At 36.4% G+C, this 24,051-nt stretch overlaps 1 protein-coding gene across 1 annotated transcript in view; it reads left to right on the top strand.

The window, feature by feature from the left end:
• Positions 1-489: 489 nt before the first annotated feature.
• The window catches only part of NRDC (nardilysin convertase), a 68,087-nt gene continuing 44,525 nt past the window's right edge, over positions 490-24,051 (top strand). The window contains 5 exon segments of the mRNA XM_028514220.2: positions 490-1,012; positions 14,365-14,707; positions 19,608-19,689; positions 20,506-20,543; positions 20,545-20,660. Of these exon segments, the coding sequence (XP_028370021.1) occupies positions 669-1,012; positions 14,365-14,707; positions 19,608-19,689; positions 20,506-20,543; positions 20,545-20,660 (923 nt within the window). The 5' untranslated portion in view covers positions 490-668.

Raw genomic sequence — 24,051 nt, 5'->3', positions numbered from 1 at the left:
GGCGACAAAGAAAAATACTTCCGGCGTTCAGCATTTTAACGCGCTGAGTCACGGCCGAAGTCTCTGCCCGGACCGGAGGGGCAGGATGGGCAAAACATCACGTGATGGGGTAAGAAACCTGGAGATTGTTTTTCACCGCTAGTTTCTCTGTTACCTCACCAGACGAAAATTCCCTCTGACCCGCGGCGCACTACTCAGTAGCTGCCCAAATTCTCCGCATACGTCATAAACACGGCGCCACTGACCAGGCGCCTTTCTCCCGTCGTCCTCCGCGCCACTCTCTCCGCCCCTTCTTCCTCGCCCCGCCCACCCGAGGTTCCGAAGAGCTCTCTGAGTGTCAGAAAATCCGACCGGTCTCTTTGGTTCCTTTTATTCCCCGTTTCCATTGGTTGTTCACGTGCGCGTGACTGCTCTCTTGCCTCTTTATTGGGTAGAACCAGTAGCGTCATCGGCGACTGGAGGGCGGGGGGGGGGCGGATGAGGAAAGTTGGCATTAGGGAGACCGGATTGGGGGAGGGGTGCAGGCCTGTCCTCCCCGGCGGCTGCGGCAGCACCAGCGCCGGCCGCCACCGCCTCTGGAACGCGGAGGAGGAGGAGCAGCTGGAGGAGTAGGAGGAGGAGGTGGGCCCTGGGGAGCGGGAATGCCCATCGCTCCGGCTTGGTGGTGAATGCTGAGGAGAGTCACGGTTACTGCAGTCGGGGCCACCGGGAGGAAGTTGTGGTGTGAGGCCGGGCGGGAGCTCGCGGCGCTGTGGAGAATCGAAGCGCGGAGTCGGTGCGAAGACTCGGCTGCTGTCAGATCCTTTCCTACTCCGACTATGCCTGGAAGGAACAAGGCGAAGGCTACCTGCAGCTGCCCTGACCTGCAGCCCAGTGGACAGGATATGGGCGAGAGCGCCCGGGTTGCCCGTCTAGGAGTAGATGAATCTGAGGAGGAGGGACGAAGGGGGTCTATCAGTAATGCCGGAGACCCTGAGATCGTCAAGTCTCCTAGCGACCCCAAGCAATACCGGTGAGGGAGAAGGCTCGGAACGGGGAGGAGAGCCGGGTGCGGGCTTCTCTCTTGCTGCCGCGGTCACTTGTCTTTTATCTCCCGAAGGAACTGCAGGGGCACACTTCCCATCCCGAATGCTTCCTTGGGTAGAGGTGGTTAGGGCGATTAGGCGCTGCCATGTGATGTCAGCAGGACAAGTGGGAAATCTTGGGTTCCTCAAGGAATCAGGATGTCAGAATGGGAATGGTGGTTCGAGTAATTTTGACATTAAGCAAGGCTGGGTGGTGAAAAGAGTCTTGGTATCATGTTGTGAGGAAAGGTTGAAGAGTTGGGGGTTTTAATTTTGGAGAGGATATGTAAGGGGTATATAATCACTATCCACAAATATTTGAGGTGTCCTTAGTTGTAAAGGGGGTAAAACTAATAGGTGGAAGTCAGTAGAGGATTGTGTGGCTTGAGTAAAAGAACTTAAGTATCATAGTTGGCCTGCGATGAAATGGCTTGTCTCCATGGGTTTCTCATTACTGGAATGGTTGAGTGACCTCTTCCAAGACTATCAGTCTCAGTTGTAATAGACTTGTAAAATTTCTTCTAGCTATGAAATTCTGTACTTTTTGGTTGATGCTGGAATCTTCTAAATATCTCATTGATGGTAGCTCAATCCCCACCTGAATCCTTCCTTCAGAGTAGCTTACTTCATAGAGTGTCATGACTACAATGTATTTTAAAGAGAGATCGTATTCAACAAGTTCATTTTATAGGTGGAAGAAATTGAGATCCGGGGAGTTTGCTACTTGCTCAGAATTTACACAGCTGAGTTGGTATGAAAACCCTATCACCAAATGCAGTGCACCATTTACTGATTTTTATAAAATTCTTACTCATTTTGAGTTGAAAGCTGAAGGATTTTTGGTCCCAATTTGTATAAGCCCCTGTAACTGTTAAAGCAGTAAAGAACCTTAGAAATACTTTTTTTTCACTGCCCACTACCCCAATTTGACAGGATGGAAACTGGGATCTCAAAAAAGTGATTTAACCTCAAGTTTAAGACTGGCCTCTTTTCTCTTTTCACTCCAAATCTAGTGATTAATAATACACAACTCCTTGAACTATTTTTTTTCCCCCAGGCTGCAGGGTAACTCTTTATGTTAGGGATAAATTTTCTCTTTTTCTCATCAAAGATGTGGTTGTATTAGTAATATGTAAATGAACAAGTTGAAACCTTGATTCAAAGTGCTTAGTTTTTGCCTTCCAAATTAAATGTTCAATAACAGTTTCAGTGTTTGTCTGACTGTATAAGGGTACATAGTAACAGATAATGTTTATAGTATACACAGTGTCAGTTGTAACTGCTTTAGATGTATTCTTTCATTTAATGACCTCATTTTCGGCAAATTCATTTGACAAATACTTATTGAGCCCTACTCTGTGACAGGTGCTGAGCTGTCATAAATCTTTTATGGAACTTGATCAAATATAACTTAATAAAATTTTCTGGATACTGGGCATATAAAGATGATTAAGACAGCCCCTGCCTTCAGGGAGCTTTTGATGTAGTAGATGGACACAGACATATAAAAAGAAAAATTAGGCACTAAAGTTTATGGAAGCCATAATAGAAGTATATGCTAGGTGTTTTGGGGAATAAGGTAAGGAGTGGTAAACTCCACTTAGGGAGAAAGCTAGGAAAGGCTTCAAAGGGGAGATACTATTTAAGTATTCTTTCAATACGTTGTTGCATTTCTATCTTTATGTGGTCTTTTGTCAAGTCAGTGTCCTTAGTGTCTCAATTTTCTTATTTTAAAATGAAGGGGGTCGATTAGAATACCAAAGTTTTCCAATAACCTCTCCTTTTAAAAGAGTAGATCCACTTCTGTTTTATATATTGCAGTTTCAATTAGACTTTTAAAGAAAATATTTTGTTGCTTTAAAATAAAGATGGAAAACTTTAATACTAGATGATTTTTGAAGACTTATCCAACCTAAAGTTAAATGCTGTGAATTTCTGTAACTGGAAACAGACGTGAAGCATCTGCAGCCTCAGGTAGCTGTGTTATCCTTCCAGGACCTGCTCAGATGTTATCTCTGTGAAACCTTTCCAGGCAGAACTAATCCCTCCTTTCACTGTATTTCAGTAGGACTTTGTACATGGTCTGTTTCAGTACATATCCATCATATAATCATATCTCTTGAACGTGTGAAGAAGCACCACAAACAGATCTGATTAAAGGAATATTGTGGTGAAATAATGCCTTGAAAGAATTGTTTACCAGTGTACATGAAGTTTATTTTTATATGTGTAATTTATATTCAACTTTTTAAAAATGTTAAGCATACCTCCAGGACATCTGTTTTTGGGGACCTCTATATAAATGCTTGGTAAGTGTTGATTTCCTTCTCTTCTGAAGGATTCAGGGACTCCAGTTTGGGGAATATTTTTCAAATTTTTATTGGTGTAAAGTGGAAATGCTAGATAACAGGTTTAGTGGTGCAGTCTAAATAGTAACTTATTTTCATAATGAAGAGCACTTATGAAATTTGAATTAACTTAAATAAATATAAAACACTTTCCATGTTAAGCTTGTTTTTAAAAGATCTGTATTTCTTTGGGAGGGGGGCAACATCTGAAAAGGTAAATAAGGTTCTGAAGGGCAAAACGTTTTTTTTTAAAGATTTTTATTTACCTATTCTTAGAGGGAAAGGGAGAGAGAAAGAGGGAGTAGAAACATCGATGGGTGAGAGAAACATCCATCAGTTACCTCACCTCTGGTATGAGCCCAGAGCAGACAGAACCTGCAACCCAGGCAAGTGCCCTGACCAGAATCAAACCTAAATGGTGATCTTTTGGTTTGTGGGACAAGACCCAACCAACTGAGTCACACCAGTCAGGGCTAAAGGGCAAGTCTTTTTAATTTAAATTTTGGTCTGTCTGTTAGAACTGAGGAGATTGTTATGTTAACTTCTTAACATGTGGGCTGAATAAGGTACAGGTTATTCAGGACATTTATTTTATTATATGCTGATAAACAGAAGGAGGATCACAATCTGAGTAAGCAGGACCACTGCAGAGTAGAAACTTTAGGGAAATCTAACATATCAGAGAACATATTCTTTTGTATTGGATGAGAACATGGGTTTATTTGTGGATCTTTTCAATAAAACCTGTGAAATAGTAATGCTTTTTAAATATATGAGATAGTAATTGCATTTGTAATATGTATACACATTAGTGATAAGATCATAGACTCTTAGAGTTACAAAAGAAATAAGTACATGTATATGTATTCTAGGAACTTTGACATCTTTCAATCCCTTGTTGTGATACCTGAATCCAAAACTCGATTTCAATTGTACCCTCTTAGTCTTATAATATAAAGTAGAAGCAAGCTAGGCCTTACCTTGTGAGGTTCAAGCTCATTTAACAAAGAGATCTTTTAAGGTTGAATAACATTAAGTCTTCTGAATACTAATATGACTTTAATTAGGTGTATTTTTGTTACCATTCCTTAGATTGATTTTTTTCATGGACTGATGGGCTGGTAAGAATAGGAAGAACATTCTTTTCTTTTTTAAAATTTTACTTTAAAAAATTTTGTTACTGAATTTTTTGGGGGTGTGGAAGAACATTCTTAACTAAAATGTTTCTTTTGGAAATAAGATTTAGCATTCAAAAGATCACTGTTTTTGAAGAACTGAACAATGGTAGGAACTCTTGCCTTCAAAGAATTCTAGTTGATCTAGATTCCTGGTGGAATCATGGAGCAGATACTGAAGCAGGAATATATTAAATGTAATAGGTGCTAGAATAGAGATGTGTGTAAAGTATGGGATTTTTAGTCATTTGTGTATCTAGTTTCCTATCTCTAGTTTTGTGACCTTCAGCACATTAACTGAAGTCTCTAAGGCTCAGGACCTTTGAGGACTTAGAAGAGGAGCAACCCCATAAACCTTTTAAATGTAAAAGGAGGTGTAAGGAATCAGGAGAAACACTAGATGCTAATGGTGTCTTTTTTTTTACTATATGAAAGACCAGTGGAGGAGAATACTTATCAAGGAGTGATCATGGCTAGGTTAGATCACTGTTAGATCACAGTACCAAAAACTGTGTGTTCCAGGTGAAAACCAAATACATTGTGCAATTCTCTTAAAAAAACCACAAAAATAACACTTCCTGTTTTATTTTTACCTAAAATATAATTTTTATGTTTTGATACGTACATAAATGGTTAGACATGATATTAAGCAAGCTTATTTCTCTAGGGAAAGGTAGGAGGGATTTGAAATTTCCCATAATTATTCCATCCAGCATTAACAAGTGGTAACATTTTTATAGTCTTTACTTAAGTGCTTTTCAATATATTTTGTCTACCTAGAAGTCCATGGTATAGATATACCATAATTTCATCATTACTACTTTATAGGATATTTAGATGGCCAAATTTACCTTAGAAGCCTTTTTATTCCCAACTGAATTCTTTGGATATGGACCCAATCATAATGAATTTGTTAGACATATAGGGTAACCACTGGTTATCACTCTGTTTCTAGGACATTCTCTATTAGGAGACTTGACAGATAAGAAGATGGTTTGTTCTGGGACTTCCATTCTGACATGGTCTCATATTCATACAGGTTCCTAGAATGAAGTTATTCATTAAGCCCATCCAACTCACAGGAAACTGAGTAGGTTTATAGTCCTTTTATACACACACACACACACACACACACATTCTTATACATACCTATATATATTTGGTGGGGGGTCCTCAATTACCTGGTTGGACCAGAATTAAACTTTCCAGAAGATTTGGAAGTAGATTGTAGTTTGGAAAGTTCTCTTGGTCCCCTGGAGAGGTGTTCAGAAGGATTTTATGTTTTTTTATTAACACCACTAATGTTCTTTATTCTTGTTATAACTGGTATTTTGTTGAGGTGCTGTGTACTAACTGCTGTTTACATAGATTATCTCATTTAATCTCTACAGCAACCCTATTAGATAGTGCTCTTATTACATGATAGCTTAAATGCTATCTATGAAAATACATTATTGAGCAGGTACTGAGCACTAATTAGAGTGTAAATAGTTTGGTAATGCTTGCCTTGCGAATTCAAGCATCACCTCCTTTGTGAGTTGAGAGAGAGAGGGAGAAACATCCGTATGAGTGAGTGAAATATCAATCAGTTGCCTACCGTTTGCACCCCATCTGGAATTGAATTCACAGTCTACTTATGTGGCCTGATCCAGGATTAAACCCACAACTTTTTGGTGTTTGAGACAATGTGCCAAGCAACTGAGGCATCTGGCCAGGGCTCTTCCTTTTTAAAATTGATTTGTGAGAATTCTTTATATATTAAACACTAATCCTTTGTTGGTAATACAAGTTGCATATATGTTCTCTAAGTCTGTATGGTTTATTTTTACCCTTTGTTTAGAAAGTCTTGAAATGTAGTCATATTTATTCATCTTTTTAATTATGGTTTGTGCTTTTTTTCATATATTTTCTTGTAAAAGTTTTGCAGTTTTGCTTTTTGCATTTGAGTAAGGATCTAATTTGATTACTGTTCTTTGAAAATATGGACAATCAGTTGTCCACATTTTGAAAGTTCTGTATCCTAGAGGTCACCAGATATTTTCTGTAAAGGGTAAGATAAATATTTTAGGCTTGATCAGTGAAGAGGCAAAATTAAGGCTATTATATAGGTACTTAATAACAGCAAAGAAGGCAAATTTCTATAAATTTGTAATAATTTTTAATTAAGTTTCAACTATAACTATATATATATATACAGGTGTACTAGTGAGAAGAATGGAATTCTTTTTATTGAGAATATATTTTGTTTTTTCGGGGGAGGTCAGAGTTAATGTTCCCTGCCATCAAAGGTGATTGCAAATGTTTTTCTTAATAATGATTTGTAATGAAATTTTACATACTTCATCTTTGAAAATGTGTTTCCATACTGACAGGTACTGTCAAATACTGATATCCATGAGCATATGATTTTACTTGAGCATATTTATCAATTAAAAGGCATTTATAAGATTCTATTAGATTCTATTCTGATATTTTTGCCTTTTAGCACATCAGTACATTGTAAATTAATCACTCCTTTTTTTAAATGTCTTAAAAATTTTATTTACTGATTTTTAGAGAGAGTGAAAGTGTGTGTGGGGAGGGGAAAGACATCGATTTGTTCTTTCACTTATTTATGCATGCATTGGTTGCTTCTTGTATGTGCCCTGACTGGATATTGAACTTGCAACCTTGGTGTATCAGGATGATGCTCTAACCAACTAATCTACCCATCCAGGGCTGATTAATAACTTTTGATTGAAAATTAGGTGGAAGCTCCACAATGGCACAGTTGAAAGAGCTTTGAAATAAGGAAATTTCCTTTGTGTTTCCATCAAGGTCTGAAAAACACTACTGCAACTGTAGTTTGCTTTGAAAACATACCGCTGCAGATTTGTGTGCAAATGGAAATATGGCTTATTGTTTTAATTTTTGACAGCACAGGAAATTATTTGCCATTATTTGTGATTCAGATAACATTAGTTGTTGAAATGAATTACAATAAGATAAGTTTGCATGTAAGTGCTGTTTTGTAATGTGGGGTTCATTAAGAAACATTATCAAGTCTGCAGCAAAAACTAATTTCCAAAGCTATTTGGTGTTTGAATACTTGTTGAAGGCCATTCTTCACAAAAATTTCAATATTGGCTCAAAACATTGCAATTAAATGTTCCCATTGCTAAGCACCAAACTGCTCCACAGTAAGGGCAAATGAAGATATTCAGTTTGTATTTCTGACAAAATCTCACAGAACCGATGATTGTAAAGTCTGCAGGAGCAAATGACACTACTGATTTACTACAACATGATAGATTCATGTATTTTCTACAAAATACTCCTGATGAATACCGTATAAATAACGGGCTTTGAAATACCTCACAAAAGATAAATTTGTCTAACTAAAGCCTTTTTATCCTGCTCCAGACATATTTTTACCAACATTAATGTGGTAACAAATTAGAGTCCACTTTAGGCTGTACTGTATTCTTATTTCCTCAACCTCCTTGAAGTTGTTCTTATCTTTGTATTCCATGAAGAGTATTCATAGGCTAAGTTGCTTCAAACTTGATACTGACTCCTCAAATAAACAACCCAACAGTGTTGGTAACATCAAGAGCCAAAATCTTGAAATGATTTTCTGTTTTTAATTGACTCAATATTGCTACTATGTCAACTCTTTTTTGCAGTAGTTCTCGCCCAAAGGCAAATAGTCTTAAGTTTATTTTCTCTGGATAGGTTTCTTCAGCTACTACAAAGAAACACAATGTAACTCACCTGTTGGTTAATAGCTTTCCTTGCTTGGCTATCAAATGAGCCACTCAGAAACATCTTGGTTGCAGCGTCGTTTTCATTTTTAATTTTTGTGAAGAAATTATACTGTAATGAGATTTTATTTTAAATTTTCTAATTTTCCTGATTGTTTTGTTCCTGTGAGTTGAGAATATTGTGATGAATGCTGAGCCTTGTCGAGTGAATTAAAAAGAGCCAGAAGAGTTTACTAGAAATAAGTGACATAGATTTATTCAAGAACCTTGGAGTCTGCAAATGGGAGACACAACTAGACAAAAAACCCAGAAGTTTCCAAAGAAGAAAGAAAAGTGAAAAGTTCTCGTAGCAAAAAGTACATTCTTGAAAATTATCAGTTCTGCTAGGTTCTTAGCCCTGGGTTTGGTCCAGGATGGTTATCAGTCAGATGTCAGGCAGTCAGGATGATGGATGCTAAGTGGTCCAGAAGATGGGTGTTAGGAGGTTTGGTCATATCCCAGTGGTCTGGATAATGGATGTCAGGTGGATGTATACATGAGTCACTCAGGATAAATCAGGTGACAATTAGAGGGTCACCTGGAGGTCCAGGTGTATATACAAGAATTGATGCAGTACTGGAAAGTTAAAGAAAAAAATAGTTCAAGTTTCCAGGCTAGTTAGAACAAAAATTGGAGTCTTTCATCATGCCTCAACCTTCATAATGTTAAAATTTTTATTATTTTTTTTATCCTCACCCAAGCATATTTTTTTCATTGCTTTTAGAGAGAGAGGAAGTAGGGTGGTGGGAAGAGACAGACATTCATAGGTAGCGTCTTGTATGTGCCCAGACTGAGTATTGAACCTACAATGGCATGCGCCCTGCCTGGAAATCGAACGGGTTGACACTCGAACCAACTGAGCCACACTGGCCAGAGCCCTAATGTTAATAATTGTAGCAACTTGGTTAAAATGATCCTCCAGTGTGGTCTCAATACATGAACTTGGGTTTAAATACATGAACTCTTAACTGTGGTGATTTTAGTGACTTGTAAGTGGATTCACAAAAGTTGGTTCCTTAAGGAACAAATAAAATGAGTAGGTGGCTACTTTAATAGAAAGAGAACAATACCATATATTTTATTTTTTGACATTGTTTGAAAAATACACTTCAGTCTTTATTTTCAGTATAGGAACAGTGGGATAATGAAACCAAATAAATGGACACTGGTTAAATATGCTAGAGGAAGAGAGGTTTTTTAGAGAAAGATTGTCATCTTAGAAGAGCCCCACCCTTCCAAAAATTATTTATGTATATATATATATATATATATATATATATACATACAAATATTTGAAACTACATGGTTTGGGGAGAGGTAATGACAAGTTACATAATTACAAAGTTAGCCCCCCACTCCTGCCCCCAGGTATGTTCTTTTGACCTAAAATGATTTAGCACTCTGTGTAGGCCAAGAAATAACAATTTAAGGCTAGAACCTGAGGCACTATTTTCTTTATTAATGACAATGAGAGCTCATATATTAACCTATCTGTGGATAACTGTGGACGTTTGGGTGATTTCTACTATTTATTACAAACATTCTTTGTTAATCTTTTCTCTCAGTATGCAGTTATTCTTTTGTTTTATTTATGATGTTTCAGAAAAGTTTTAAATTAGAATATAGTGAAATCTTTCCATTTTTTCCTTTATAGTTCTGAATTTTGTCTTGTTTAGTCCAGATTTTCTTAGTATCATAATAATATTTTAAATACTTTCAGAACAGTTTTTCCTTTTAGCTCTAATCTTCCTGGAATTTATTTACATGCTGAGTATAAATTAGCTATAGATGGGCTAGTTTTTCTCCCAAAGTGAACTGCCTATTGTTTCAGCATCATTTATTGAATCATAATAAACATTGTTACAATAATATTATGAACTCTTCTCTGTTTCTAGAACCTGTTCTCTTTCATTGATCTGTAGGTTTTCCTGTATCAGTATATTGTTTTGATTTCAATTGCTTTAAAATACTTTTTATAATTGGTAAGGAAGTTCACCCTCATTGTTTTCCCTTTTCAAAATGTTTTTGGCATTTTTTGTGTTTCTCATTCACATGAGAATCAGTATATCAAGTTCCACAAAATAATCTTTTTGGGATTTTAAAATTGTAATTGCCTTTAATTTATACATTAATTTGGGGGGAAGAATTTGTATCTTTGCAGTATTGGGTATTCCCACCCAACAGCATATGACTAGTCAGGTCTTTCATTTTCTCCTGTAAAGTTTTCTAGACTTCCTCATGTTGCCTGTATTGAGCAGCAGTGAAAAGAACTGTCCCTAGTGCCATTCTGCTTGGGTTCAGTCCCTCTGAAGTTTTAGTTTCCTCATCCAAAGTATGGGAATAATAGCTCACTAGAGTTATTGTGAAGATTAAGTGGGTTAAGGCATGTAAATTAATACATTTAAAATGTGAGCTATTATTAGGTTTATATTTAAATGTTTTATAGTTTCTGTTACTTTTGTGAATAGCTTCTTTTATTAAATCTTATTTTAATTGGTTACCTTTGCTACATAGAGAAGTTCATGATTTTTGTTCATGTTTCTTGATTTTGGATACTTTGCTGAACTCTTTATTACTCAAAATTTTAAAAAATCCTCTTGCATTCTCTAGGTTATCATAAATTTGCAATTGTTTATTGCTTTCAATATCTTTGCCTCATAATTTTTTCTATTTATGCATATTTTTAATTTTTTTTATTGATTAGGACTTCTAATAAATACAGTGTATAATAGAAGTGATGATAAAGAGCATTTTGTCCTTGATTCTCTTAAATGGATTTGATGTTGACTTACGGAAGTTAATCCTCTATAAAGCGAAGGGCTTCTTTGTGTGTGTGTGTGTGTGTGTGTGTTAATTTGATAGAGAGTGGGTTTGGGGTTTTTACTAAATTATTGTTATTATACAGTGATTTAATATAATGGATGTTTTTTATTACAAAAGATAGAAATCATAGATTAAGGCATGAAAGTTCTTTGTATGATGCTCTGTTTTTTTCTCCACGTGCATATTTATGTATATATAGTAACAGGATATATACATTACTGTTACATTTGTTTTGTATACTTTTGTTTGCTATAACTTTATATACATTAACAAACATTTTTTGAAGATTTTACTTATGTTTTAGAGAGAGGGAAAGAGAGGGAGAAAGGGAGAGAAACACTAATCAGTTGCCTCTTGCATGGCAACTGGAGACCTGGCCCACAACCCAGGCATGTGCTCTGACTGGGAAATAAACTGGTGACCTTTTGGTTTACAGGCTGGCACTCAACCCACTGAGCCATAGCAGCCAGGATATCTTTGTATACATTTAACATGTACATGTATACTCATAATATTTATATAAAACTAGGTGTTAAAATATACAGGGAGGTTAAGAATAGTTTAAATGGAGAAGCCAAAGAATTTATGTGTAAGACCCATGGACATGAACTAAGGCACGGGGAGCAGGGGTGGGCAGGGAGAGGAATGATGGTGGGAGGGGCAGTACAAGGTGGAGGGGAATAAAGGAGAGAAGAAAAATGGGACAACTGTAATAGCATAATCAATAAAATATACCTAAAATATTTTTTAAAAAACGAGGTGTTAGATTCTTACCTGATACTTTGTTTCACGTAGTTGATTTTAGGTACTTATTATATCCTAGGCCCTCTTTAGGAGCAACAAATGCTTTTTCTTTTAAAGATTTTATTTATTTTTAGACGGAGGGCAGGGGAGGGAAAAAGAGAGGGAGAGAAACATTGATCATTTGCCTCTCACAGGTGCCCCTACCAGGGACTGAACCTGCAACCTAGGCATGTGCCCTGACTGGCATCAAAATGGTGACCTTTAGCTTTGCAGGAGGACACCCAACCAATACAGCCACACTGGTCAGGGCAACAAATATTCGTTAAATGTTTCCTAAGTGCTAAGCAATGTCTTAGGTGCTGCTGATCTAGCTGTGGAGAAAAAAAGAAAAGACCTGCCCTCCAGGCTAACAGTCTAATGGTACACACAGGTGAAAAAAAAGTCAGGTGATGATAAATGGTGCGGAAATGTTAAAGCAGGATGAGAGAGGGTAGACATTGACTGGGGTGCTATTTTAGATAGTATGGTTAAAAAAATTTTCTGAAAAGGCAGCATTTCAGGAAAGACCTGAAAGACATGGAGCAACCTTGCAAATACTCAATCTGGGGCAATAGCAAGCACAAAGGCCCTGGTATAGGAGCCTGTTTTGAATGTTCAAGAAATAACAATAAAGTCATTTGGTCAGAACAAAGTGAAGGGGGAGTGATGGGAAGGGAGGTTGGACCAGATTATGTGAAGCCATCTAGGCCCTTGTAAGGATTTTGGATTTTGTTCCAAGCATGATAGGAAGCTATCGATGGTTTTTGAAAAGAGAAATGGCTTTGTGTTAGTTTGTTAGGGCTGCCATAACAAAATACCACAGACTGGGTGGCTTAACAGAAATTTATTTTCTTAAAAATTCTGGAGGCTAGAAGTCCAATATGGAGGTGTCAGGTTTAGTCTCTTCTAAGACCTTTCTCTTTGACTTGCAGATGGCCACCTTCATGCTGTGTCCTCACAATGGCTTCTTATGTGCGTGCAGACACGTCCAATGTCTGTGTGTCCAAGTTTCTTCTTACAAAAACACCAGTCGGATTAGATTAGGGCCACTATAATTGTGTCATGGTAACTTAATCACTTCTTTACAGGCTCTGTTTCTACTGCCGTCACATTCTAAGGTACTAGGGGTTAGGACTTCAACATAAGACTTTTAGGGGAAGACAGTTGAGCCTATTTATGTTTATAAATATAAATGCCTGATCTTTCTTCACGTTGCTGAGGGTAGACTTAAGGTGTGTGTGTGTGTGGCGGGGGTCCAAGGAGTAAGTTGGAGTATTGAGGTTATTTCAGTGTGATTTTTGATATGGAAAGGAGAAAAGGACACATACTCATTCTTCTGTCTTAATCCAGAGTCTCCTTCCTTGTCTTTTTTTGTACATTATTTTCCCAGTTTCTGCTACATGAACTTTTTTTTTCACCTTCAAGGCTCAAGCTAAGTGTTTATCATTTTGTAATGTACTGACTTAATTGTATTATATTGTACTAGGCATTAATGCCTGATGAGGAAGAATGTGGCTTTATTCTTTAATATAGCATGGTATCTGATACATTAAATGCTAAGTAAGTGCTTATAGAATAACACATGTAAGAATGGGTATATATAGGAGAAGTTTGTAGTACGAACCCAGTAATCAAATTGGCATGGCAGTCTTATAAATCACATAGATAATCATCTTCCTGCAGGGCTACCAGTCTGTGAGATTTTTTTTTAGTCAATAAAAGCAGCCTTGTGACTGGTATAAAATATCAGATACATTGTACCAGAGGGAATCAACAGAGTTTAAATATGTGAGATTTTGCTTTAATATTTAAGTTGGCATACCTGCACTGTATATGGAAGGATATGTTTCTTTCTCTTGAGTTTTCTGGTATGGTTGAATGCTTGTTAAATACTTATAAACTAAGAAAATAGTAAGGTAGGCTTAATGGTGACTTTAACTTGTAACATTTTTACTTCTAAGATTTGGTTTGTGAATAAGTAAATACATTTTCATAGTTCACAATTAAAAAATACAAACAGGTTACATAAAATATACTCTATACAGTGGTAGGCAAAAGGAGGTTTATAGTTGAGAGTATACAAAATGGTTTATTCTTGTATTATTAATACATTATTTTTTATACAAATAACTGTAAACCTACTTTTGCCTACCACTGTGTATAAAATACAGTGTAGTATCTCTCTCATCCTTTCTCTCCAGCTATTTAGAAACTGATAGCTGTTTTGAGATCCCCCTTCCAGAAGCAACCAATTGACTAGTTTAAAATAATGTTGGTTTTGCTGTGTGTACTTGAATTTTTTTAAAAAATTCTGCTAAGCTGATCACTTGTAATAGTGTAGTGTAATGAACTACTGACTCAAATGTAATTTTTTAATTTCTTTTTTTAGATACATCAAATTACGAAATGGTTTGCAGGCACTTTTGATTTCAGATCTAAGTAATACGGAAGGTAAAGCAGGAGATGCAACAGATGATGAAGAAGAGGAGGAAGAGGAAGAAGATGAGGACGATGATGAGGAGGAAGATGACGACGATGATGATGATGACGACGACGATGATGATGAAGATTCTGGAGCCGAAATAGAAGATGATGATGAAGAGGGTTTTGATGATGAAAATGAATTTGATGATGTTGATGAACATGATGACGATGCTCTTGATACTGAGGATAATGAATTGGAAGAATTAGAAGAGAGGGCAGAAGCCAGAAAGAAAACCACTGAAAAGCAGGTGTGGATCATGTCTATTTTATCATTTTCTAACTTAGTATTTCTTTGGAATAAGTTCTAAATTTGTATTTCCTCCCTCCCTCCCTCCCTCCCTCACCAGAGGACATTCTCATCTCTTTTTAGAGAGAGGGGAAAGGAGGGAAAGAGAGAGGGAGAGAAACCTTGATGTGAAAGAGAAATACCAATCAGCTGCCTCCTTCATGTGCCCTAACTGGAACCAAACCTGCAACCTAGGCATGTGCCCTGACCCAGAATCAAAACTACAACCCTTTGGTGTATGGGATGTCACTTCAACCAACCCAGCCACACCAACCAGGGCTATTTTATTTCTTAATGACAAAAATGAAGTCTATATCTTTTTTAAAAGATTTTATTTATTTATTTTTAGAGAGAGGAAGGGAGGGAGAAAGAGGGAGAGAAACGTCAGTGTGTGGTTTCCTCTTGTGTGCCCCTCACTGGGGACTTGGCCCGCAGCCCAGGCATGTTCCCTGATTGGGAATCAATTTGGTGACCCTTTGGTCCACAGGCCAGCACTCAATCCACTAAGCTACACCAGCCAGGGCAGAAGTCTGTATCTTTTGATCTTCAGCAAAGGTCTCTTTCTTCTGCATAAAGATTACATTTATAAATATTTTGCTCTGATTATAAAAGTGACAAATGTTTATTATAAAAACAAATGAAAAATAAAAAACAAAATATAAAAATCACCCATACTCATAACTCTTAGCGATAATCACTGGTGTAAAATTTGAATTTATGTGTACATGTTTTAAAACAAATGCTAGGAGGTAAGGATCTGCATCCTTTTTGCCTGAGATAGAGGACTAAGAGAGTGTATTATCTCTGGAGAGACTGGAAAAAGAAAAAAAAAAACAGGCTTAGTGTAGATTCTGGGCCTGTATTCTGTGAGTCTTCATATGGGTAATTTCTATCTAGGTAATGGAATATGATTTATTTTCTTTGGTGGGAAAGCACCAGAAGTGTGGATAACTTAAGTAAATTGGAGGAATTGAAATAGAAATGGGGAGTTGAGCTTAGTTAGTGTGATATATAATAACAACCAATAGATAAGAAGAGAGTTATTAGGGAGAATTTCCTTCTCTTGATATCTTTTTAAAAATTACTTTATTGTTCAATTATAGTTATCTGCCTTTCTCTTGAATATCTTTTTAAACTTTTTTTAATTGATTAGAAAGAGAGAGAGAACAAACAAACATTGATTTGTTCCATTTATTTATGCACTGATTGATAGATTCTCATATGTGCCCTGACCAGAGATTGGACCGCAACCTTGGTGTGTCCCTATGAATTACCTGCCAGCCGCTTCTCTGCATATTTTTGAAAAATGCCTTCATTTTGCGATAGGGAATACTTAAATTAGAGGATATATTTTGTAGGCATCACAGTAGAATTAATTGATCAGCAAATGTTTGCTAAAGCTAGTTTTGCAACTGAAAACACAGGTTCAGCTGCCTGCCACAAGGAAAGCCAACCTCATGAGGCAGGTGCTGGTTAAAAGGAAAGAGGTTCATTCAAACCTCTGTGTGACCTGGGAGAATGGTGGACTCCCATCTCCAAGACCAACCCCACTTCTCAAACCCCCAGTTCTTATAGGGATAGGGAGGGAAGGGCTTTTTTTTCTATACACTTGTCCTGCTAGCTTTCATTGTGCTCCGGTCCTGTCCATTCATCTTTCTAGAGTTTGATGCACTCAGGCCCTATCCATTCATTCTTTTAGCTATTGGCATAGTCAGTGTAAGAACCTCCCCCTGCTGCCATCTTGGCCAATGGGGAAGACTCCCCAATGCGGCACTGTGACTGGACTATGGAGGTAACAGTTTGTTGAATATTGATAATACATTTACCATGGTATAGCCCACATACAAATGAATAACATTTCAGATTACTAAACCAAAAATCTAGATGTCAGATGTATTAGACTATAAAGTAGTCAGTCCTCAAAGATAGGAAGGTATGAGATACAAGTAGTAGATAGGTTTTAAATAAATCATTTGACAGTCACTCTTCCTGGAAAATTTTTTTTAAAAAGAAGATTATGCTAGTCCGTTAAGTTGGTGGGGGGATTAAATCTTATTTGCCACTTGCTATTCAGATTATGAGCAATGGCTGTTTTGGGGTTACATGATAGGCCAAGTGGTTTTAGCTTGGAAAACCAAAATACTAGGGGGAAAATGCATAGAAATATCACTTGATAGTGTATACTAAGGTCTTTATAAATAAATTGGGAATCAGTAAATTCCCTTTAAAATAGATCTCATAATTCCATATAGATTATTAATAGTTAGAATACTAATAATCAGGAAACTTGAGTTCTAATTCTGGCTCTGTCCTAATCTTTCTGGATGATTGTAGGCCTTTTCATTTTCTGATTTCTAAAACTGGATTAGATTATATAACTTTTGAGGTCCATTTTAGCACTAATACTGATTGTGTTATAACTTCATGACTGAACGTTCCCTATCTGTAAGTTTCTTCCTGTATCTACTAGTGGCTTTTCTTCTTCTTTGGAGTTCTTTATATCTTCTGTCAATTAATAAGCAAAACTCAGGTTAAATTAAAAAAATTGTGCTGACAGCCAATTTTACTGTCAAGACAATAAAATATCTTAGGTTTATATAGCAATTGTGAACTCCTTTGACAAATGAGGATGTGCATCTAGTATTTTTGGTATTCCTTTTCATTTTGCTTCTGTGGATCAAACTCTAAATGTTTACCTCTTCTGGAAGCAGCAAGGTCAGACTCAAATGATCATTTAAAAAGTGGCTTAGATACTGCCTTTCTTTTTTGAGTACTCAGTATGGTATATTCCTTCATAAAATATTGATAGCTAATTTTCTGGATTTTATTAGAAAGGAACCTAATGTACTTTAAAGAGATGATCATAATGTTTTGATTCAGATTCAGTGGGTAAAGTAGTGAAAGGAAAGAGCCCATGATTATAATAACAATGAAAAATAGTTTATAGTCATTGAATCAGTGTCTGTAGAAGGGAAATAAAGTAGCCTAGATAAGAGGTGGCTTAAAAATTGGGTAGGGTTTTGCAGTGGTTTTTACTATTTGATTTTTATTTGAAAATGTGAACCTTGTTTAAGGTAAATGAGAAATATTGGAAGTGGGAAGAATAATATGTTGATGTGTTAGAGAACACTTATTTAATCAAAAAGTTAACTACTTTTCTGGGTCATTGTTTTTGTCCCCCTATAATTTTCTCCTCCCAAAGGAAGTTGTTCTTGATCTGAAGGGTTTGAGAAAGTAACAAGATTGAAACTTAAGCATGATAAATACTGAGTTATGATTTGTTCAGGGGCTTTCTTAAGTGAATTCTCAAGTATGAATTTCTTGGGAAGTAATTCTCAAGTATGAATTTCTTTTCTAAGCATTGCAGAGCCTGTTTTTGCTGTGGTCAGAGCTGACTGATAGACTCTGGTCTAAGTCAACTTATAGGAAAATGTCTTCAACCCTGCTGGTCCAGACAAGAAATCTTTATGGGGTGGTTTGGAGCTGAAAGCAGGTTAGGCATCTATTAAATATCACAGGACGGGTTTAGCACTGTGGTTTGAAGAAGTGGCTGTTTCCCAATGTTTTAACTACTAAGATTACGAGGCCTAAGTCTTTAAAATATCAAACAGTATCAAGTGAGGCAGTTTGATACTTCTGCAAACATACTTTCATTTTCTCACACACAGTTACATTTTATATCATGTACATGCTATTTTTAAAAAACTCTCTTTCTAAGAAGATAACCATTTCCCCAAATAAGCTGTGTCACCAAATGTATTAACCTTTTAAAATTGACATTTATAAAATTTAGGAAAGTTAATAATTCAACTTCCTATCTTCAGTGATTTAAATGGACAGTTTTCTCTCCTTTTTTGTGTCTTTTAACTTAAAATGACAAATGGTATGCCCTAATCATTTTTTAAAAGTGAAGTTTGGTGTACCTCTTGACTATGTATTTTGGTAAAAACTCTGGTTTTCCCAAGGTATGGAAAATTACTATCAGTAGACATGTAATATATCCTATATATCTTCAATAAAAAGTGAAGAACTAAAAAACCTCTTTAAAGTTCAGTTCTGTATTGCTTTAATTACTCACGATTTTCTGTTTTAAATCATTACTTATTCTCTTTGTTAGATATTTTCTTTTTTTTAAGATTTTATTTATTTATTTTTAGAGAGGGAAGGGGAGGGAGATAGAGATAGAAATAGAGAGAGAGAGAAACATCAATATGCAGGTTGCTGGGGGTTTCTGGCCTGCAACCCAGGAATGTACCCTGGCTGGGAATCGAACCTGGGACAACTTTGGTTCCCAGCCCATGCTCAATCCACTGAGCTATGCCAGCCAGGCTTGTTAGATATTTCTTGACATGTGGTTTTATTAATGCCCTGTTTTAATAAAAACAAAAATTTCTGAGTACCATTGAGAAATTTTACATGTAGTAACTGAGTTGCTGAACACAAGAGCCATTTATTACTTAGAGATTTTTAGAGATAATCTATATATAATATGTTATGCTTCAGATTTCTGAAATCTAATAATCAGGAAACAAACTTGGGTCAGAACTCTGAAATGCTGACACAAAATGCTATTTCAGTGGGCTGGGCCAGTCCCTCTTCCCTTTTTTCTGTTTCTTTTCGCTTTTTCCCTTAGGTCTACACCTGTTCAGCATTTGGCAGGATGGCAAGAGGAGGAGCAGCAGGGTGAAACTGACACAGTTCTGGTGAGTTTCACTTTGCTGCTGCTCCTCCTGATTATCAGGGAAAGAATTATGTTACTTTCAATTGGAAAACTTCGTTCTCTGAGTGAATCCTTCAGATGAGATCTCAGTATTATTCCTTTAGTATTGACTCACTGTTTGTATATGTTCTACTTACTCCAGTCTGCAGCTGCGCTTTGTGTTGGAGTTGGGAGTTTTGCTGATCCGGATGACCTGCCTGGGCTGGCACACTTTTTGGAGCACAGTAAGATCTTTGTAAAATATCATTCCTGGGTGTGTTCTTCCTCTAAATTCGTATGAGTTGATTTCAAAGATAACTAACTGGTCTCTGTTTAATAAGAGAAAAGGCTAAGAAAAATATTTATGAATAATCACAGGTGAAGACTTAATTTTTATCTTCTTTAGTAATTTGTTTTGAGATAGAATGAAACCACTCAGAAAACATTTTGAAAAGGTAGGTTTTATTATTATTCAGGTATTATTCAGGAGACAATTGTCAGTCTCTAGGAATTTAGACTGTAGCCTTGGAGAGGAGCAGTCCTGTTCATGGTTAGCCAGGCGCTAAGATGTCATAGCATCAGAAATACACAAAATAGAAAGAGAGGCATGATTAATAAAAAACAAAATAGACAATATTCAGTTTAATTTGGTAACTGACTAAAACTTATGTAAATGCTATACAGTTATACTTAAATTTGAGTTTGTTTTTCTGAATTATTCTTTATATTCTAGTTTTCTAAGCTATTTTATGGTAAACTCACTTTAAGAGTTTTTATAGTAACATTTATCTGCATATATGCTTATGTTTACATGTTAACTTTTTACAAATCATATATATTTTTTCTTTAAAAATAAAATGTTTAGTTTTTGAGTTTAAAATATATGAGCATTAGAGAAAAATTGTAAGTAGTATAATAAAGAATTAGCCAGACATAAATATTGTTAATGTGTTGATATTACTTCTTCCATTTTTTTTTACGTATGAGAAATTTCCTCCTTGATAATGAAAACATTGTCTATGTTTTTTATGTCCTGTGACTTTGTGTTCTTTCCACTTAAGTGGTATTCATGGGTAGTTTGAAGTATCCAGATGAAAATGGGATTTGATGCCTTCCTGAAGAAACATGGAGGTAGTGACAATGCTTCAACCGATTGTGAACGTACAGTCTTTCAGTTTGATGTCCAGAGAAAATACTTCAAGGAAGCCCTGGATAGGTAACTAACTCAAAATGTATTTTTATTTTAATTATGTAATGGCACCATACAAATTGAAATATTGGACATTGTTCTATGTATTTCTTTTTAAGCAGTACTCTAATTCTATAGAAGTATAAGAATACTTTATTTGGAGAAAAGAAGAAAGTACTAAGTACACCTTAACCCTTAGTGTATAAACTTAGTTTTGTATTAAAGATTTAACCATCCCCCAAAAACACATTTTGGTTTTGTAAATAATGTATTCTGGAAGACAGAGAAGCACTAGAGATAAGATTGCCCCTGATTTTATAATCTAGAGATAACCATGGCTAATGTTTTGGTATATAAGCATCTATATTTTTACTGTATATTGGATCATATTGTTATATCCTTTTATGTTTTTAAACAAGGTGTATCATTTTTAAATCATTGTATAACTTATAAAACAGTTTTAAATGATTGTATATTATTTTCATTGTATAGATATATCAAATGTATTAAACCAATTATGTATTATTGGACAGCTGAGTTGTTTCCAGTTTTCTAGTATTGTAATGTTATGATGAATATCCTATTCTTTGCCTACATTCTTTTTTTTTAAAGATTTTATTTTATTATTTTTTTAGAGAGAGGGGAAGGGGGGAGAAAGAGAGGGAGAGAAACATCAATGTGTGGTTGCTTCTCCAGCACCCCTACTGGGGACCTGGCCCGCAACTCAGGCATGTGCCCTGACTGGGATTCTAACCAGCGACCCTTTGGTTCCCAAGCTGGCACTCAGTCCACTGAGCCACACCAGCCAGGGCTCTTTGCCTACATTCTTAATTATTTCTTTTAATTAAGTTCTAAGAAATGAACTTGCTGAGTATATTTGTATGTATATTTTAAGGGTTTTTATTTTGGTGAAACTTTTGCTATTCACAACAAAAATGTTTTCAAGAAAGTTCATATCAATACATTATTAGAAGGTTTTGTTTTGTTTTTAACTCTTACCTGAGGACATGCTTATTAATTTTATTTTACTTTTTTAAAGATTTTATTTATTTTATGTTTAGAGAGGGGAATGGAGGGAGAAAGAGAGGGAGAGAAATATCAATGTATAGTTGCCTCTTATGTGCCCCCTACTGCGGACCTTGCCTGCAACCCAGGCATGTTCCCTGACTGGGAATCAAACTGGCCCCTTTGGTTCACAGGCCAGCACTCAGTCCACTGAGCCACAACAGCCTGGACCATACCTGTGTTTTTACAATATGTTATAGCTGGGTTGTTGTTTTTTTTAATTTTTTTTTAAAGCTACACTTTTTTTTAAAAGATTTTATTGATTTATTTATTTTTAGAGAGGGAAGGGAGGGAGAAAGAGAGAGAAACAGAGAAACATCAATGTGTGGTTGCTTTGCTGGGGGTCGTGGCCTGCAACCCAGGTATGTGCCCTGGCTGGGAATCAAACCTGCGACACTTTGGTTCGCAGCCCACACTCAATCCACTGAGCTACGCCAGCCAGGGCTTGTTATAGCTGTTTTTAATTGTATGCTAAGGACATATGTACAGCACATACACTTGATACTCTGTTTATGTAATTAAACATTTAATTACAAAATAACAAACAAAAGAATAGAGACAAAAGAAACCAATGAAGGCAGTACAAATGCCCAAAATTAGTTTTTCTATAAATTTAGAAAATCAGGAATACTCTGAGAATGACTGCATGTTTGCTCAAAGTTCTTAGCTCTCAAGGTTTACAAAATCCAGACATGTCTTTATACATTTGAAGAAATCTTAAACAATAGACAAGTTTTATTCTGACGTTGAAATCTTAAGCAACAGACCAAATATAAAGAAGGAAAAAACCTACTTCATTGGAAAAAAGAATAGGCAAAAGATATGTTGAATAAATTCTGACCACCTGAGAGATGATGAAACTTGGTATAGTTTAAATAACTTGTTTCATTTCTTTTTAAAGAGGTTGTTAGGTTGGAGTTGTTCAAGAAACCAGACAGACACAGAGAGCTAAGGAGCAGGATTTATTAGTGGGGAAAAAGAGGGTAAAGTGGAGCCAACCAAAGGAGGTTGGGACTTGTGGGGGGAAAGTGGAGAAAGTGGAGCCAACCCAGGGAGGTTGGGGAGCTAACCAAGGGAGGTTAAGTCTCACGCGGTTGTTGTTAGGGCAGGATTTTTAAGTGCAAAAACCTGCGGAGGGTAACTGGTTAGGGTGTCAGAGTCTGATTGACTACAGCTGGTTGCTGGTTGCCATTTCTGCTGACTGTTGTTCTTGAAGCATCTTGTCAGCCTTAGGTTAAAGTTGCATCCTGTTATGCTGGGTAAGCCAAACCAGTCTTGGCCAGCATCTGTTTGTCCTGGGTAGGGTCGGCAGGCAGTTTCCCAGGCAGGCATTTTCCCATGGTGCAGCTTCCCACCTGGTGATTTTTCATTCCTCCTAGGCCTGCCTAGGTCTGTTAGAAGTTGTATACATTTTTTATTTAAGGACTGCCTTAGGAAATCAGAAGATCTATACATATTTATTTCTACTTAAAAATAATAATAAAGAGCCCTGGCTGGGTAGCTTAATTGGTTAGAGTGTTATCCTGATATACTGTGGTTGTGGGTTTGATCCTTGGTCAGGACACATACAGGAATCAACCAGTTAGTGCATGAATGGGTGGAACAGCAAATCAGTGTTTCTCTTATCTCTCTTCTTTTCTTCATCTGTCTCTTAAAAAAAGAATCTAACAGATTTAAGAAGAATGCTACTGAATTAATAGGAGAAATTAAGAATATCAAATCATGACTTCATGCCTTAATTGGTAGTGACAGAGCAATAAGTATTGCAGGCACTATAATAAATATGATAATAGTATACTTCTACAGTTAGTGAGGAATAAAAAGTCTTTGAATCATTTGCAACTTATATAGATTGTGTCATTATTTTTTAATAGGTCGATTAAATCCAATTCCCTCACACAGGTCACATTGTTTATCAGTGTATTGGACCATTTAAGTAAAAAGTTGAGGGAATGACTGAATTTTTACTCTAGTAAAGTAAATGAGAATGGAAGCTGCTCTTGCCCTGGTGACATTTTCTAATTTCAATAAATTTGAACTTTTTAAATAAGTATTTCAGGGTGAGGGCCAGAAACATCAAAGTCCAGGACATCCACAAAGTGTGATATCTAACAGGAGATCCTCCTCATAATAAGCTGGGACTCCAGTGGCTTCACCCTCAGGTTGAAGAAATGAATAAGCTGTCTTGAGGAATTACAACCTAGTTTCAAAATGCCTGAGTCTTCTAAAGAACCTGAAGTTTTGATTGTTATTTAACATCATCCAGAGCTGTTATTGTTCTCTGATGTCTGTGGGAAGCAAACACAAATCCTCTCAAAAGGATTAATCCCATGCCTTACATTACTCCTATAGT

Source organism: Phyllostomus discolor, chromosome 5, assembly GCF_004126475.2.
Source record: "Phyllostomus discolor isolate MPI-MPIP mPhyDis1 chromosome 5, mPhyDis1.pri.v3, whole genome shotgun sequence".
Lineage (NCBI taxonomy): Eukaryota > Metazoa > Chordata > Mammalia > Chiroptera > Phyllostomidae > Phyllostomus > Phyllostomus discolor.
The sequence above is the reverse complement of the archived record's forward strand: the minus strand, read 5'-3'. Positions and strand labels throughout refer to the sequence as shown.